Here is a 19,539-nt window from a genome sequence, read left to right as displayed (position 1 = left end):
TATACTTATATAAACTATCACACATCAACACTAAGTGTTGCATGAAAGTAAAAACACAAAGCCGGTTTCTCGTACATAAAGAGTCTCCATGGTGCTCCTAAAACACATCGGGATCAGCCCCTTCACCAGTCATGCCAGGAGTGGGGCAGTCTCTTTGCCCCACCTCTTCCGTCTGCATGCACTTTAACCTTCCTGCCTTGGTATATATAGTTTGGGAGGCTATCAAAGTTCTCCTGGCAGCCATCATGAAGGGTACTGTCTCAATTTGCTGTCTCCTCACCCTGCTGCTTTTGCAGGCCACAGCAGGTAAGAATCAGACGCTTTCGTAGATAAAGATCCTGCTTTGAATCCGATGGTGCATTTATGGTATGTCATAAAATTATTCCTTACTGCTTTTTGGTGGATGAATTTGATGAACATCTGTAAGTTTAGCCGCTGTTGTAATAAAAGTTTACAGAAGGTAAAATGATAAGCTGAACTGAATGTGAGATAGAATGAAAACTACAGAAATGCTGCCCTGTTTGTAGTTGGCTCACATTAATTCACCACTAAGTTATAGTTTAATTAATTGTCTAAAGAGAAAGTCGGATTTGCGTTTTTGAAGGAGGGACAATGAGGAGTATTTAGACTCTGCTGTGGCCTGACTGCATGTCAGCTGTCCAAAGGCATGGCACCAGCTGATGGAAAGTCTTAGTCTACCTAAGGAGAATGGAGCGGCCATGTGGGGACCTTTAATAGATACTGAATCATTCTCCTCACTTCATTCCGAAAAAAATTTGGTTATGCATTGAAGAGTCTGTATTTTTTTTAATCGTGAATATTGTCCTAAGCCAGATAATGTGGAACAAAGTAAAGATCATTTCTCGTTCAATAGCTCTGGTGCCTTGGATCACTTTCTACACCTGTGGCCCTGCCTCTGGGTCTCCGCTGGTGGAGTTATTGTTACCCTTGTCTGTCACCCCTGCCCGTCCTTGGGGTGCCGTTTCTCCCTCCGCAGTCTGTAACCAGGCTTCTATATTCCAGGCTTGTCAGGTGCCTAAGATTGGAAGACCTCCTGAAACCCAACACTGTCCGCCACAGTTCTTCCCTCCCTCCCCTTTGCATCATGGTCCGCTTTAGATATGCTGTGCAGCTGCTGTCACTCTGCACTGTCACAATCGCAATTTATTCCCAGCAACTGGCCTTTTAGGGACATGCATTCTCCATGCAGGAGGGGTTAAACTGTGGGAGCCTGTCTCTACAGACCCCCAGAGGTGTGGTTTTGGTTCCTCAGAATCTGAATTCACCGCTTTACAATATAAACATTTAAGAGAATCATCAGCCGGGGACAGCTTTACCATCTTTCTTTTTTTTCTCACCACACAAACATTTCACAACCAAAATAGCCATTGATGTACTCTAAAATGTATATTGGTGGAAAATGTATATTGTATCTGTATATTGTAATCTTCAAGGTTAAAACATACTGATGATCACAGATTCTATTGTTGCAGCAAGAACACCATCATCTTTTTATTGAAAGCATGTAGTGGTGGGAAGTTTTTTTTTTTTGTCTTTTTGTCTGCTGATACATTGCTAACCAGTACCTCATGTAGTGGAACAATGCCCACAGCATGATGCTACCTTCACCATACTTGACAGTGTAGCACTCTAAAACCTGGTATGTTACAAAGAACCCAATTGGAGTAATTCTGCTAAACCATTCGCGGACACAAATTTAAGTTAAATTTAACCCCAAACCCAACAAAATGGGTTTAGGGTTCCATAAAAACATGTTTCAAGGTAATTAATATTATTATTATTATTATTATTATTATTATTATTATTATTATTATTATTATTATTATTATTATTATTATTATTATTATTATTATTATTATTCTTTAGGCTACCAAGGAGTGGTGTTAAAAAATTACCTGGAACTTGGATTACATAACAAGTAATAATTGGACAGAAATGATTATTTATTATTATTTTTGCCTTATTCTGTGTTCAAACTTTTTGGATAAAGAATCAAACACCGAAACATGATAATATCTGGTAAGAAAGTCATTGAAAAGCACCTGAATTTAGATTTTAAAAGTCATATTCAATATAAACCACTAAAATAAATGTTGCCTGTTTATAGTGACTTCAAGACTGAACCAAGCTAGCTGTAGTTTTCGCGAAGCACTTTGCAGCGAAAAGGCTAATCTTAAAGGGATAAATATGTTATCTATGTGAACTGACATCAATATTGTTACACAGTCTTGTTTTATTTCTTGTTTCATGCTGTGAAAGAGTTTCAGTAAAATCTGGTCAGGTTGCTTTATAGTTCAAGCAACCTGGTTGAACTATAAAACAATTGTTGTCCACCTGTAAAGGACTATAAGGCCCTTTCTTGTCTGTTGTCTGAGCAAACAAACCGGATCTCTGTTTTTGACCCAATATTTGATTAAATCTTTGATTAGCACATCTGTCCTAACAGTGTATACCCAGAATCTGGTCTAAAATATTAGCCCAACGGGTTTTTGTGTGCATGTGATCAAGTTTTAAGTTAGTCTTCCACTTCAGATCAATATTCACTTTTAAAGTAGGTTACACATGTCTAAATGAAAAAGCAAGCAAATGGTTATGTCATGGGATGAATTTGATGGCACAGGAAAATAAATTAAGTTGTGTTGTGTGTCTGATGTCAGACATAGAGTTTATCTGTTAAATGGTGACAATATAACAAAAGCAATGTAACAGTCGTATCCATAATTTTTGCCAGGTGGACCAAAGTCAGAAAGCTGAAAGTACTTGCAAGACACAACAATTCAAATTCTTTTGAGAAAAATTGAGAAGCATTTGCTGTTAAACATTTATTGCACATGTCATATTATTATAGTATATTACTATTATAAGTACAAACTGACTGAATATTTCATACAATTATATTTACTGGCATTTATAACTCCTAAGTGGTGTGTTTATAGCTGAAGGTAACACTATCTATCCAGGAAAGACATTGAAAGTTAAAGCAGTCTCCAAGTGATATGTGAGTCCCTCTAATTACATGTGGCATGTCTGGGACATCCCTAGCTGCAGTGGAAGGAGGACAAGAACAGATGGACTAAATGACCTTACAACACTTCTTAGAGTAGCACCTAAGTCCCAAGGGCGTCAAATTTACCTGGGTGCTTTTCTAACAGTGAAAAATATTGCCGAAACTCCCCAGCAGGAAGTGATTTACCCTCTGAGCTCACACTCTTTCTTTGTGCAACCCCTAAAGTCGATATCTTTTATATAGAGAGCAAAATGTAACAGCTCTACTTGCATTTGTAGTGGTAGAAAATACAGGATAAAAGGATCTTGTAACATCTTTAAAATGTCCAATCCAGTAATTGTCATAGTGCTTTGAGAAAATTCTATATTTTTCTTTTACATAATGAATCTTACTATCAGATAAACCAGAAAAGCTTAACATGCTCTTTGTTCTGTATGTTTCATAAGAAAGACCACTCATTGGGACCGCTTGTCCAGTTTAGTCTTGATCCAGCTGTTAGTCTTCAGGTCCAACTACTCCGGATTAAGCTAACTGCGGAGAGTTATGCTGAGACTTGTCTACTGCATGTAACTTATCTATTGCTCACAAAATCTTAATATAAACTTACCTTAAAAATTCAGAGCTATCACTTTAATTTGCTTTAAATAAGTACAACAGGCAGCAGGAAATCTCCCTGGCCTATTTTGTTTTGCGTATTACACTGTCAGGTTTGTGGGATGTTGATGTCTCTGCGTCTCCATACTGACAGTGGAGACCTTAAAATAGGCAGCAGTCATTCTGCCTCCTCCTTCTCTGTCCATCTTTTGACCCATTGTGAGTCTATTTCTGACTGTGGGGGAGCACTGGCTGCCCAAGCCGTGCCACCTGTTCCCATGTGTGACGTCTTCTCACCACAGCAAGCACAAACTCTGCTAAGTAGCTTCACATCTGACACTTTCTGAAGGAGAAATCTTGTGCATTTCCACTGTTACAGGTTGTCTTTCCAAATCAAACAAAATATACCTTATCCATACTCTAGATTGCTAAAATGAGAATAAGATCAATGCAATTCCACTGAGCTTTCCGGTGCAACGTCTTGACCTTTAATAAACGTCTGAATCCCTCAGCGCTCAAGTTAAATCCTTTAACCTGTGCTTTCGGCTCTTGTCATGTTCAGTTTCATTAAATTTGCCTCCACTCTGCTGTGAGTGAAATATAATCCTGGGTGTTCAGATAGACAGAAACATTTATCCATGTTGATACTGTGTAAATTCTCATAGTAGATTCAAATATACATTTTTTTTTAAATTTAGCACATTACCTGCCCTTCCATCTACACCTTGTGAGATTTGGCATTATTTCAGTTTCTTGGAAAGGCATTCCCAGCACTGAAGCTTTTTTTTTCACTTTTCACACATCATCTTTGCTGCGAACCATTGTGGCTGCAGCATCATGCTGCGGAGATGCTTTGTTTTTCTGGCAATGTCAGCGAAGCTGTTTAAAGATGATGTGAAGATGGATGGGGTTCAATAAAGGGCAATTCTGGAACAGCAGCTTTAATAAGTAAAGACTGATGAAGACTTGACACTTGGTCAGAGCTTCAACAGCAACAACCTTAAACATAGTCAGAGATAAAATACATTGGTTTGGATAAAATTCAACTGATGTGTTAGAATAGCCCAGTGAAAATCCTAAGCTAAATTCAACTAAGAATCTGTAACAAGACTTCAAAAATGTTCATGAACGCCCGTGACTCAATATGACTGAGCTTGAGGTATTATGTTAAAAGGAACATTTCAGCCTGTAGAAATAGACTGGTCAAATAGAGTGGGGTGTACTGATACCTTGAATAAACTGATTTTTATTGTTTTTAATTGGGGGCTTCAGTGTAAAGTGGGGATGAATACCGTGGCAAAGAATAATTTTTATATTTTCCAAAAAATATTAAAAACCGTGTAATATTTCTTATCATTTCACTTTACCGCTACACATTGCTTTGTGTTGGTATTTAACATAGAATGTCAATTAAAGTCAGCAGGGCTTGCAGTTATAAAGATAAAAATGTAAAAATGTTCAATGAGTATTAAAATGAATGATTCAATTACTATCAGAAGTATGGTTTATCTTATTCATGTTTAAAATGTCCTAAAAACTGAGCTCTACTGTTGTTCATTTTTAAAATATCCTGACTTAACGGTCCCCTAATGAGAAGTCTATAGTTGATGTACGACTCCGTGTCACAGAGCGGTAATGGTAGGCTTAAATCGGCGGCATTCCTGCAGAATGTGCCGATGTCACCAGAATGTTTCTCCAAACTGAGCGAGCGTTGAGTGGCAACGAGCTCAGCGAGAACAGAAAGCAGATGTCCAGGGGGCTCAGATCCTCTGGCGCCTCCGGGGTTAATTCCGTACTGCAATACCAAGACTCTCCCCGTCCCGCTGCACAACATTTCTTCTGTGATTTTTGGGAATCCTCCATCAGATATTGACTTCTTCAGGAAGGTGCTAACAAGTTCACAGCAGCTTGGCACACTCTAGGAGCTGGTGTTAAAAGACGCGAAGCTCTGAGTGATGAGGGGAGTTGCCGAAGCTTCGGTTACGGTTGAGGACTTCGGCCACAGATAGCGAGGACGAGGCAGATTCAAGTCGAAAGGCAACGAATCCTTTCAAAGGAATCTGTGAACACATTATGAACATTTTAATTTGTGTGTTCTCTTGATTCCTTTTGGGAGGACAGCTATTTCAGTCTATTTTAAATATGATGACATTTACTCGCAAAAGATAGTTTGCAAAATATAGATGTGTACGCCTTTATGTGTGTAGCTGATAACCTTTTAACCTTTTGGTTTCTCTTTGTCATGCACAGGGTTGGCAGCAACATTGCACAGATTTAATTTTAGCTGGCTGACTGCATAGGAATCAGCACCACTGCATTGTTCAACCAAGTGTATATTCCTGCTGCCTTATAGCAAACAAGAAGCTTCCAAGGTTTAATTAGTCATTGTGGATAATCGATTCCTAAGCACTCATTGAGTATTTTTAAGGCTACCAGCCAGAACAGTCAGTAAGATCAATTAAATTCACCTTAAATACAGTTTAACACATATATTTTTACGATTTGTTTTTCTATTTTATAGAAAAAAATTGTTATAGTGGGATAAATTGTTTAGGTAAGCTAAAGTAGTCTAACTACATGATGTGTCAGTCTACTGCCAAATCATCCAACTGCTTAAGATGATTTATCCTGAGGCAAAAATGTAATCAGTTGGGAAAATTCAGACAGCAATATGAACAGGTTTTTACCAGCTAAAGCTCTGAAGATCTTTATTATCACAGCTGTTTGCTTCAGCTTTGCTATGCACAGGAGTATCCATCGTGGTCTGGGGTGTAATAATAGTCAATGAAGCAAAGAACAATCATCTTGGATGTAATCTTTAACCAACAGAACATACCATTCTTTTTGCAGGGCATTTTAAATGACCTTGTGGGGGCGATAGATGTAGTCAAACAGCCAACCATGCAAATGGCAGCTAGTCATTTCAAAACAGCAACAATAGACTACCTTGGGAAGTTATTTTCACCCGGTTTCCAGATGAACCAAAGTTAGATATCCAACTCACAGAGAGAGGGAAGTGCAGATGCACAGAAACTAGGCCCATTTAATGAGTATTACAAAAGCATCAAGTCGGACCACAAGTGAGGTGTTGTATTCTTTCCTCTGACGTTGTGTCTGGTTGTCATGGAAAAAGCATATTCCAAAAAAAAACTTAAAACGTTTCTCTTTCAGAGTAAAGTTAGGAATTAGAAATCAGAATTAAGATATAATATTTAATTTGTTTCAGATTTTGGGCCTTGATTAGGCCCACTATGTCGAGTCGTGTTTTGGTTTTGTTTGCTGGTCCATGTTGGAGTTTTGTTTGTTTTGGTCAGTTATTAGCAAATAAATTTTTTTATTGATCATCAGTTTTCATCAAAAGTTACAGTTTAATTGAGCATTTTCAAATAGTTGTGAAATCTTCCTTGTGTGATACACTTAGGTCCCTAAAAATGAAACCTTTTCAGTCAGTTGTTAGTCATGACTGATTTATGACTATAAAATTCAAAATTAAATTTCCAGCATCAAACTCGGGCTTAAACAGGTCAGGTTAATCTCATTGACACATAACTTGAATGATTATAAATGTAGTCAAAAGCTGTTAAAAGTCTATTTTAACCCTGTCTGATCAGCTTGATTCTTATTTATAAACAACCACGCCTTCATGATTTGACTTGTCATTCGATTTGTGAATGTGCTATTCAGATGTTGGTCAGAAACATTGCAAGTCATTGCTCACGTAGCAGGTGATTTTGCTCCAGTTTGTTGGTGGACAGCCCTCTAAAATGGGAGTCATTCTTCCCTGATAAGTTGGCGTTTAAAATTTAGTTAATTGAACTATTTAGCGAAACAAAAAATGATCAATGGTACATATACTTTTCTTATCTGCCCCCTTTACTGACTACCCCTGAAAAAAATCTTTTAAAAGGAGAACTCACTTATGATTTAAAAGAAAAAGTTCTACAAGAGACAGTTTATTTTGACAAAACTGAACAAGGAAAGATCAAAGTTTTATCCCAGTGGCCAGAATTCAGCAGTCTGCACTTTTTATCTGCAGAAAATAAATGTCTTTTACTTCCCCCCCCCCCCTCCTGGTGTCTGAAATGTACAACAAAGAGTTTATGATGAGTATTACAGAAATCGCAAAGGCACCACCATTTCTTGCCAGCCTCCTGCTGAGATAAAAGGGCTGCTCTTTGAGCACAAGTATAAACGTTTTCATGCTTTCTGATCCTCCCATGCAGGAATTCTTGATTTTATAATATGGTGCACTTGAGGTTATAGCAGGTTATAAATCTTCCCATTTACAGTGAATTTTCATAGATTTGAATATAAGGTTTAATTTACTTTTATTCACTTATTTAATTAATTATTCATTTATTTTGCAAACCACATAGGTTCAACAATACATGTACATACATCCACATATGTTTGAATGTTTTTATATTTTAGCTGTAGAATTGAACTTCAGGTCAAAGGCTGTGAATACTTGTGTAAATGTATTACCTTGGTTTTTACTATTTTTAATGAATGTACAAAACAAACCCCAATAAAACTCAAAACTTCTCCCTTTTTGTCATAATCTGATATTTAGTTGTAGAATTTTAAGCAAAGATACTAATTTAATACAATTTGTAATAAGGCTCTAATGTGGCAAGATGTGGACAAAGTAAAGTGCTCTGAATATCTTTTGATATCAGTTTTAATTGTTTATTCTGTAAAATCTTTTGGATAAATTTTAAAGTCAAACTGTGCAGTTTCATTTGAAAAAGAAAATGTGAAACCTCCAGGGTATTTTAATGTGATAGATCCCACATACAACTATTTCTGATGTTTGTGCACTTGAACAGAACTTATCAGTCTGTGCCTAGTTTGTTAAAAATATAAATAAATAAAAAATAAATCAATTTTTTGCACATCATTGTTGAATGCATGTGACTGCAGGGAACACTCACATTGGCTCACCTCTTTGTGAAACCGGGGAAGTCCCAAGGCTTATCACTGATGGCCATCATTAAAGCCTCCGGCGGTGTCACGTCTTTGTGTGTTTAATTTCAGCATTTGCTTTCTAAATTAAGAGCTGATTGTACTAACAGCTGTGATCTAAGTAACCCGATAGGTTCAGAAGAGGACATGACAAGTGAGCAAATATGTCCCTGTCAGATCCTCTGCCTCGTTCTCCCTCACACAAACAACCGGTAGCCAGTTATGGTAAAGAATCCATATTCACATTCAGGTCTTATTTTGGTCATTAAACCCCACAGACAAACTGACTGATTATGAAACAATCAGGCATCACTGCTCCTACAGTTTCTCCTTACAATTGTGATGATAATATATTACAAATGGAGCTTAGAAAGAGGGTTTGGGTGATCTAAAACCTTAGATTTCAAACTCTTGATGTCAACAAAAGTGTCGTCCACACTCTGCCTCACTTAAACCCATTGTTGTTCTAATGTTCTGTTGGATGCTGTGAATGGGCATCATAAAATTCACACTAGGTAGGTGAATCTCCCTCCTGATTTGTGATTTTTTTTTTACTTTTCTTTCAGAGGTGGAAGAATTTGATTCTGTCCTAAGAGACAGATCTCATATTGATGAGACACTGCGGCTTGCAGCTGAGGAAAAAGCAGCAGACTATGCCGGTGAGGAACACAGAGGGGGCTTTTTTTATCATCTTGCGCTGATCAGAGGACTGAATAGTTAAACAAAGGTGCTTTTAGACAGTCTTAGAAACTACATTATAGAAAAACATTGATTTTACTTCTATAATAAATAAGCATGTTTATGTTTGTTGCTGCAATTCCAAAAATAACATACATTTCATTGAGTGAAAATGTTCAGATTATTAAACAAAAAAATGTGGCAACATTTTGTTCCTATGTAGATATTCCTTTTGTAAACCCTTCCTCTGACACTGGTCCACTGTGTTCTGCTTTCTTATCTCGCTTTCCAGCGGCTATACAGAAGTTGCGGAAGATCTACCATACATCCATCAAACCAATGGAGCAGGCCTACAAGTACAACGAGCTCAGGCAGCATGAGATTTCAGGTATCATTCAAACTGAGTGTTCAGTTTGTCTTCGCTTTATCTGTTGTGTGGATTCTACAGATTAACTTTTTTTATGCACACTTTTTTGACACGGTCCAATGAGGTCTAGAAAGTTTCTTTTTTTATTTCAGTGCCTTGCGAAAGTACAGACAGGCCTTTCCCACATTTAGTTATCACAACCACAAACTTCAATCTATTTCATAGGGAATTTATCAGATGAACCAACGCAGAGTTGGAGTGAAGGTGAAGGAAGCTTTTACATGATGTGGAATGTTTTCTACAATTAAATTGCTGAAAAGTGTGGTGTGAACAAATAGCAAATATGCTGTAGAAGAGTGGCATAATGAAAGCCTTAACAAGTAGAGTTTAAAGGTTGTCAGAAGCCATTCATGGGTCACAGAAAAGAAGATGGTCCAGGGGTCTCAAACTCCAGTCCTCAAAGGCCGCTGTCCTGCAACTTTTAGATGTGCCTCTGCTGCACCACACCTGAATAGAATAATTAGGTCATTAAGGCTCTGGAGAACTGAGATAAGGAGGAGATAATTAAGCTATTTTATTCCAGTGTTTTGTACCTGTGGCACATCTAAAAACTGCAAGACAGCGGCCCTCGAGGACTGGAGTTTGAGACCCCTGATCTGGTCAGATGAGATAAACACTGAGGTTTCTATGGTAACTAAGTATCTGTGGTTGAAAACTGGCATTGTGTATTATTCTGAAAACTGAACCAGAGGCTGTTTTCTGAGCTAATCAAAAACATGGAGACTGTAGTCCTTGTCTTAGTATTTCTTTGGGTGTGATTTCTTGTAAAAAAAATAAAAAATAAATAATAATAATAATCTTAGAACTTACTACACTGAATGGATTTTGAGAAAACATCTTGAAAGTTTATGTTCTATGGAAATGAAAAGCTCTTCCGCATTTCCACAGTGCAACATAAACCAGACAATGGTAAGAGATTTGACTGAATTTGACTTTAACGGACACCTGGCAACTGTGCTGGACTGACCTCAGATAGGTGGTGGTCTTGGTTTGTACCCTGATACGATTGCTGTATTCACACCTACACAAACAAACTGCACAAAGAATAGAAGCTAATCAGAGTTTGTTTTAAATGTAGGTTTAAATACATCAGGTGTGAACACATTCTAAAAGCTGTTAACTCAGGAATACAAATGCACACCACACTTTTCAAATTTGTACTTGTGAAAAAAAAAAAAAAATACTCTTTTTTTCTTCACATTTATTTCCTGCTTTGAGTTGGTAGGAGACCAGAAATCTTTTTAGTATTAAATACAATAAATTTCACCCTCATATGGCCTTCTAGGCTTGGTTTGCATGCAGACATTTAGTTTCTATCAGCATCTAAGAATGTCGTTTTTGCGAGGGACAGTAAATTCCCGTCATTGCCTGACCACATGAGCACACCATGCATTTGTTGACAGACATGTTTGACGGCTTGTAGGTCAAATATGCTAGCGTAAATTCCAGCCATGATCTCCAACTCATTCATGTACATCGACACTCTTCCCCTCCCCACTGCTTGTAGAAACCTTACTCCCTTACTGAGCTCTCCTTCACTTCCTCTTACCTTCACTTCTCTGTCCTCCCCTCATCCCCGTCTCCCCTCATCTAACAGCATACCCCGGACGAACCCTGGGCGACTCGGCCACAGGTGGGTGTGGGCAGGGCTTACCTGAGCATGGCACTGCCTGAAGAGCTAAGCCCCTTCCTTTCACCCTTCACAAATTTGCTGTCTGTTGAGCTACAGTGTTGTGAAAACATTTGCCCCATCAGAAATTTAAACCACTTTTCCTTTTGTTCAGATCAAGTATTAATGCCAAATTACCAAATTCTGAATTGTGATCAGCCACATTTTTCTGGTTTAGTTTTATTGGTCACACCAAGGCTTGTTTACTGCCCGTGCTGACGGATCAATAAATGACTTGAATAGAACCTGACAAGATGAAGTAGATCAGATCTGAAGCAGAAACACATTTTGCCCCAATTTAGGTGAAATCCACTGCTGAAACAAACAGCAAAGCAATTTCTTCAAGATTTGATAGATATCTTTAAACTGCAACATTCAGGCTGAATGTTTAGTATTCTACAAAATTTAAACAACTTTAATATTGTCTGAATGGGTGTAAGTCTGGTCTGTACCCTCAAATATTGAGAGCCATCGTTTGTGCTGACCATGGTATTGTGTAGCTAATTTGACTTCCTTTGTAGTTCAAGGGGATCATTTGGAAGATCCCCTTGAACTTTCAGTCTCAAGAATTTGCTGACATTTCTTTTTGCCATCCCTCTTGCAACACCCACATGCATTTTGAGGTATTTATTACTCAATGCAGTAATTTATTTGGGAAATCTAGTCAAATTCACAAGCATATATATGGCAGAGGTCACATAAAAACATTTTAGAACATTTCTGCTTGCTATAAAGTACATCATAGAATATTAGCTAAATGCTGTTGTGTCACAGAATACAGTAAACACGAACATCTGACTGGTTAACCTGCACACCAGTTCAGCTGTTTGCTGATGCCTTCAACAAATGGTCATAAAGTACAAATATTTAGGAAACAAATATTTTCAAAATATTTATTTAATTTAAAGAAACATTTTTGATCATTTCAGAAGAATATTTTATATGCTTAATGGCAGTTGTTGCTGCCAAAGAAATAAAAGATGCTCTGTTTGGTAATTGCTTTTTTAAAATAACTAAATAAAAATATGTGTTGCATTTATCCAGGTTATTTATGTCTGACAACAATTTTTTTTTATGAGATGAAGAATTTCAGTGTGACAAAAAAAAAAAAAAAAAAAAAAAAGCTAAAACAAAATAAATCTTTATCGGGGACAATGCTTTTTCATGACACTGTAAATATTTCAAACATCCATCTCTTTGTATAAAACAAGATGTCCTGCATTGGATTGTCATCAAAACAATTTTTCATTTAACACTTCTGTCCACAGAACGCTGCCGATTTTGAAAGCTATGCGAATCAAAATGGGGAGGACATTAAGTAAAATATAAACATTTTTCCATTGCTGCTTTGCTCTTTAATTTTGGGGGCTGGAGGAGAATCTTTGATTTGTGCAGGTAGTGTTCAAAGCATGGAGGGGATGTGCAGTTTCGGCTTTAGCTTTGAAGAGCAGGGTCTGGGTGGTCTGTGTTCAGATAGGACCAAATACATTTTGCTTCTGCTTTAGCTCCAGAACATCAAACCCCTGCGATACATTACTGTCTTCAAAAGTTTTTTTCTTAAAATTTTTCTTTGTGAGTGTAGATTCATTCTATAAAATATCATTGCAGACCATGGTGCCTCACCACCTCTTAACCATTTCCACATAACAAATGGCAGATTGCCTGGAGACACAACTTGCAGTGCTGAATCTGTTTCAAAATTTCTCATGCTGTGGCTGCATTTTTAAAAATATTTTGTTGCTGCTAACACCTGTCAGCTGTAGCCTCAGTGTGTGTTTTTGGCCCATTTTTGTATTTCTTGCCTAAACCTTAACTTTGCAGCCTCCATGTGCATGACTGAGGTTGACAGAGCTCCTCCTGTCCTCTTTAATAATGTATAAACCTCTTTTTCCTGAAAAACTTTGTATGCAGTGTGACGCATCAGTACAGACAGAATGCAATACTTTCTATGGTACCTTGCAAAAGTACTCAAATGCCTTCAGCTTCCTCACATTTTTAATGTTACATCCAGTCTCCACAATGTATTTTACTGGGATTCTATGTGATAGACCAACACAAAGTAACATATTTTTTAACTGAAAGAAAAATTATTTTTAAAGATTTTTTCACATAAAAAATTATTAAAGTGCTGCCTCTGTATTTAGCTGCTGTATACTCAGATACTCCCAATTATAATCCAGTGCAGTCAAGTGACTTCAGAAGCCTTTTGGTGTCCATGTTAAACATTATTTTAGAAAATCAACAATGCAATCGCGCTGAACACTGAAATATGTTTTTGGCAGCATCATGCTGTGGGGTTGAGTTTCTTCTACCTACAAGGACAATATAGCTAGTCAGAGTTGATGAGAAGACGGATGCAGCTAAATGCAGTGGAAAACTGGAATGAAGCCTGATACTGTTGTTTGTTTGTGTTCCAGCAGGACAGTGATCCCAGAGCTACAATGGAATAATTCAGATCGTGGATGTTCATGTTTTTATAAAAAAGACAAATGGGCAAAACTTTCAAAAAACTTGCAGTTGTAAATGGAGCAAGCGATTATCCTGCAGATTGGAAAATGCGTGCTTTTAATTCCATGTCACAATAATTCACCACTTTGTGTTTCTCTAGCACATATAATTCCAGTACATTGAAGCTTGTTGTTGTAGTATGCCAAACTTTTTTTTTTAAAGTTTAAATGGTTAGAATACCTTTGCACTGTAAATGGTAGATGTTATGAAAACCTGCTCCGTTGGCCTGTTTTCTATAAACCAGATGGTGTCTTTGGAGATTATTCGTTCTAAAGCTGTTTGTTGTTGCTATCATCATATGCAAAATGATGCATCTGATGCATCATATATTACAAAGTCATTCAATTTTCTTTTTGATCTTTTAATATGGCGTCACAACTGTTTAAGAAGCATCATTTAAAAATTTTTTGGCTGATTGATTAGAACAATGTATGCATAGAGGCATTTGCTTTAGTTGGGAAAGAATTTACATTCTGAATAAAAGTGGAATTTTCCGCTTGACGGGTTTTGCAACCTCACTGAAATTTTAATTTCTCGCCTAACAGATGGAGAGATTACCTCCAAGCCCATGGTGCTGTTCCTTGGACCCTGGAGTGTAGGAAAGTCCTCAATGATCAATTACCTCCTGGGCTTGCACGACAGCCCATATCAGCTTTACACAGGTATACCACGCAGCTAGATATTGGCAATAAATCATATTAGTGGGTCATTTTCAGGGGAAAATTGAGCAAGAACATCTACAGGAAGATTAGAAGAATAGTATTGACTCTCACAAATGGATATTTAACTACATTTCCTGAATGTTGTCGATGCTTCCTTTCTTTGGTGAATCTCATATTTATTGCCTGAAAAAAAAAATATGTTGGGCATTTGCTGCACCTTTCTTGCTAACTTCTTCTTTTCCTTAATAATTTTGCTCTGCAGGAGCTGAGCCCACTACCTCTGAGTTTACTGTTATAATGCACGGGGAGAAAATCCGCTCTGTAGAGGGTATCGTCATGGCAGCAGATAGCTCTCGCTCGTTCTCTCCACTTGAAAAGTTTGGCCAGAACTTCCTGGAAAAGCTAATCGGCATCGAGATGCCTCACAAGCTGCTAGAACGTGTGACTTTTGTGGACACACCGGGAATCATAGAGAACCGAAAGCAGCAGGAAAGAGGTAATAGAGACAGCTCACTTTGTATATGCATGTCAGAATGAAAACAAAAAGAAAGCATCTCTTGAACATTTTAGCGTTTGTCTCAATATACCACGGAGTTTAATATTGTTCATCGGGATTCTGTGTGAGAAATTGATCTTTTACTAAAGACTACAAAAACAGCAACAGTGATTTTTCAAACGTCACAAAAGAGCTACAATGCAGAGTTCCCAGAAGTCTTCTTATCCACTTTAGCACACATCATAATTTTGACACCATACAAGAAAAATGTTCTGCCCAGAATAAGCAACAATAACAAGCTGTAAAAACTCTAGAACCTATGCTGCAAAAAGAGAAAGACAGCATTTTGCTTCTGAAGCTTTGCTCTTGCAGACTAGGTATACACCTTAATAATCATCCTGAACAGGTCCAACACCAGGACAAACATAGTGGTGGCAGCATCAAGCTGTGGACATGCTGGTCAAAGCTGATGGGAATTGTGATTATTTTAACAACATGTTTATGCTTTTGTAAAAATATATTAATATATATTAATTAATATATTAATTGATTAATTAAACATAAATTGTAATGCAATTTTTTTTCTTCCACCCAGGTTATCCTTTCAATGATGTCTGCCAGTGGTTCATTGACCGTGCTGATCTCATCTTTGTTGTGTTTGACCCAACCAAACTGGATGTTGGTCTTGAGCTCGAGATGTTATTCCGGCAGTTGAAAGGCCGGGAGTCACAGATCCGCATCATCCTAAACAAGGCGGACAATCTGGCCACGCAGGACTTAATGAGAGTTTATGGAGCACTCTTCTGGAGTTTGGCTCCACTTATTAATGTGACTGAACCGCCTCGTGTCTACGTCAGCTCCTTCTGGCCATATGATTATGCCCCAGACACCAGTCGGGAACTCTTCAAGAAAGAGGAAATCTCCCTCCTGGAAGATCTTAACCAGGTGATTGAGAACCGGATGGAGAACAAGATCGCCTTCATCCGCCAACATGCCATCCGCGTGCGCATCCATGCCCTGCTTGTGGACCGTTACGTCCAGACCTTCAAAGAGAAGATGAGCTTTTTCAGTGACCCAGAATTGGTCTTCCAAGAGATTGTAGATGAGCCGGACAAGTTTTACATTTTCAAATCAATTCTAGCCAAGACCAACGTCAGCAAGTTTGACCTACCCAACCGGGATGCTTACCGTGACTTCTTTGGCATCAATCCAATCGCCCACTTCAAGTCCCTGGCATCTCAATGTTCCTACATTGGAGGCTGCCTTTTGGATAAGATTGAGAAGGCAATCACCAACGAGCTGCCCGCTCTCCTGAGCAGCATTAACTCTGGCAAGCAGCCCGGCTTGTCATCCTGTGAGGTCACTGGTTGTGGTGAGAAGCCAAAGAATCGCTACCGAAAGAATTGAGGAACATAAAATAACTTGTCAGGAGGAAGAATGGTGACAGAGGAGGTGAAGAGAAAGGGGGGTCTGGTGGGAGCCAGCCCTGCTTTTGTCTGGACATTTGTAATGTTGAGGAGATACGATGAGGATTAATGTTTGGGGGGGGGGGTTGTCCTCAGGAGAATAAGCTGATATGATAGTGGGGAAAGGAAGCCATCGTTCCATACGGCAGCTTAAGGACACTAATGCTGGAGAAATGAGAACATGTCTCTGATATCAAAGTATATTAAAACATACACCCTTCTTTCTCTTATGGCACAATATGTTTGGACTATATCACACCAATGGGTTGGGAGGATACTAATGCAAGAAAATGGCTATCAACAAGTGAGATGACAAAAAAGGATAACCCCTGATGATACCAGTTCCCTTCTATGTGAATAAAACAAAAGGTGGAAACAGATATATGTACAGTAAAAATATATTAATTGCATTGCAGCAGGTCAATTCCAAACTCCTCACAAGTTGTTTTTGAAGTAGCCTTTCTTGTGGGTGCTATGCAAAAGCATTTATGTATATCTGATCAAATGATTATCTTTGCATGTTAGACTTTCCATTTTTATCTACCAGTATGTGTGCTTTTCTTCTCCCATAAAGAAAGAAACCCCCATGCAGCATCAAACCGACCACGCATCAAACAAGGCCTTTTTTCTCTTATCTTGGTATGCTCATCACTCTTGGTTTTTGATGATGAAGTAAACAGAGGTCAGGGTTCAAGAGTCTTTGTAGCAGAGAGAGTATGTTCAGTCTGCTACTCTTCTTAAATATATATTTTTTTTTATTTCTAATTGTTTTGAATCTTTAGACTGCCAGGTTTTGGTAGAATTTTAAAAGTTATTTTTAGGCATATTTTGCTTCTCATTTTTGTTGCTGATTCATCGCAATAGAAGTTGAAGAAGATGTGCTTAAGTTACTGCTGCCTTTTTTACATTTACTCTCCTGTTTTCTCTGCACATTTAAAAGATATATATTTATTGTTTTTCTGTACATTTATCCATCCATTGTCCTTTGTTGATCCAAGACCATTTCATGTAATGAACAGGTTCAAGAGGGAAACCTAAGTTACTTCTCCTAACATTTTCTAGTTTTTTTAGAGATTTTCTTTAGCTGACCCATTTCTTCCACACCACAGATTGGAGCAGTAGACACGTTACTATAGACAAGGGTCCAGTCCGTCTTCCTATCTCCCACTGTGTTTGACTTTCACTCATGAAAGAGATACAGTGACACTTAAATCACTCTACTCAAGGCAAAGATTGAGCTACAATCCAAAGAAAGCAATCAACCCCTTTTCCAGGTCTCAGACTTAAGGGAGCTGACACTCTTCTTGGCCAGCTCACATTTTGCTGCTGACCAGGCCAATGCAGCCTGAAAATCTGAGCAGAACCATATCATGTGCAATACGTACATGATATGGTACTTATCGTACCATAAGTACCATGGTATACAAACACCTGACGCAGGACTGGAGATCATGAGCCGCACTGGTTAAGTTCAGCATGCAACGGAAACAGGAGAACACAAAATATAGCTTTTGCTTTGGTGCTACAAAGACTGTGATAGTCCTTACAGGCTTCTATATCCACTCCCATGAATCCCCATGATCTCCACAAAATACATCACACAAGCTTTTTAGAGATCCACATAGCACATGTAGACTGGACAACCTAACTACTACGACTCATTTAGAAGCTCTACAAAGGTCAAAATCTGTTCCTTTCTTCTGCAGTTTTCTGCTAAACTCTAAATGTAGATTTTCTATAATGTTACAATTTGTGGATTGAATTGCTTGTAAAATAACGCAAAGCAGGGAAATGCAAAACTCATGGATTCATGAATTTAGCCCTGACCTCTATGGAAACAAGATAGATTCTGACCTTGTTATCCCAAGAACATTGCAAAAATATCGTGTTCAAGTACAAATCCACTAGGTAGTAACAACCGTGTGAGATTCAAGCATATTATATTCTGTTACCAACAGACTTAAGATACGTGAAGAACAAGTAAAACAAGCCTGTCTTACTTGGTAGGAGAGAAAATCCATGCTGTTTTAAAAAGCCTTCACAGTCTGTGAAAAACAAAGTTCTGAGTCCTGCAAGAGCTCTACACAGAAGGGAGCTGAGTGAGGAGACACAGAAACTTCCGATTTACCTCACTAACACCTTTTATTGCTTTACACATCCACACTTTGAGGCATGATGCAAAGAACCGCAAAAATCAAGCTCGAACAAACCCGTTTTCCCAACTTTGTTCACAGGTGAGTGCTCTGGATGTTGTCTTTATGCTGCATAGGCGGAACATGGCCACCAGAGGGTGCTGTTTTAAAAAATTTTAAAAAAACAACCTTGTGAACTGCGCGCGGTTTAAGACAAAAGCTGGTTGTGCTTCTGATCTATTTCAGTGTCAGTTTTATTCATCTTTTAGACGATGAATGGATGTGTGTCCTGTCGAAGATAGTTGACGTTTCACCTTTTCGTATAACACTCACATTACCACTGGCCCAAGTTGTGGATGTTTGACAGAAAAGAATAAAAAAATATTTGATTGACTTCTTCAGAAAAATGTTGTGATTATTCAGCTAAAATGCAGAAAGATTGTAATGACCTTTTTTCCACTTGTTGAGTTTCTTTCTCACACTTTGCCTCTTAGTGCTTCAGGAAAAAAGTCTCAATTTGTGTTTGAAATTAGTCATTTACATACATAAATTTAAAGTTCTTTGGCGTTCGGGTCCCGGCTGAGGACATCGAGCTGTGAATTGAAATGAACTCGGATGAGCATTGCAGGTTAGGAATGTCATCCTCCGGGGCCCGACACTGGTGGTGGAGGTCGGTGGATAATGTGTGCCTGAGAGCCGGGAGAGTGGAGGTGGAGAAGGGATGGAGGAGGGTTGAGCGCAGCTGGAAGGCGGAAGATGCCATGGATGGAGGTCCTTATCAACTGGGGCTTGGTCGGTGATTGGCCGTGACGTGCCTTGGTCCAGCGTTGATAGGTCGACGGCGATGAGCGAGGTGCCCCGATTGGATGATGCAGGAGGGGCTAGAGAGTCTTCCAGTTTGAATTTGCGCCTGG

At 38.4% G+C, this 19,539-nt stretch overlaps 1 protein-coding gene across 2 annotated transcripts; it reads left to right on the top strand.

Moving 5' to 3' along the window:
• The first annotated feature begins 227 nt into the window (after positions 1–227).
• On the top strand, positions 228–17,457 carry srl (sarcalumenin). 2 transcript variants are annotated; one of them, XM_044099804.1, is made up of 7 exons: positions 228–306; positions 9,154–9,246; positions 9,558–9,653; positions 11,290–11,325; positions 14,415–14,531; positions 14,794–15,027; positions 15,623–17,457. In XM_044099804.1, exons 1-7 carry the CDS (start codon positions 246–248, stop codon positions 16,432–16,434), a joined length of 1,449 nt encoding a protein of 482 aa, XP_043955739.1. In that variant the 5' UTR covers positions 228–245; the 3' UTR covers positions 16,435–17,457. The 2 variants fall into 2 exon arrangements, with proteins under 2 accessions (XP_043955739.1, XP_043955740.1); XM_044099805.1 differs by lacking the exon at positions 11,290–11,325.
• Positions 17,458–19,539: the final 2,082 nt, after the last annotated feature.

The sequence above is a fragment of the Gambusia affinis genome, linkage group LG19, assembly GCF_019740435.1.
Source record: "Gambusia affinis linkage group LG19, SWU_Gaff_1.0, whole genome shotgun sequence".
Lineage (NCBI taxonomy): Eukaryota > Metazoa > Chordata > Actinopteri > Cyprinodontiformes > Poeciliidae > Gambusia > Gambusia affinis.
This window is presented reverse-complemented; position numbering and strand designations above follow the sequence as displayed.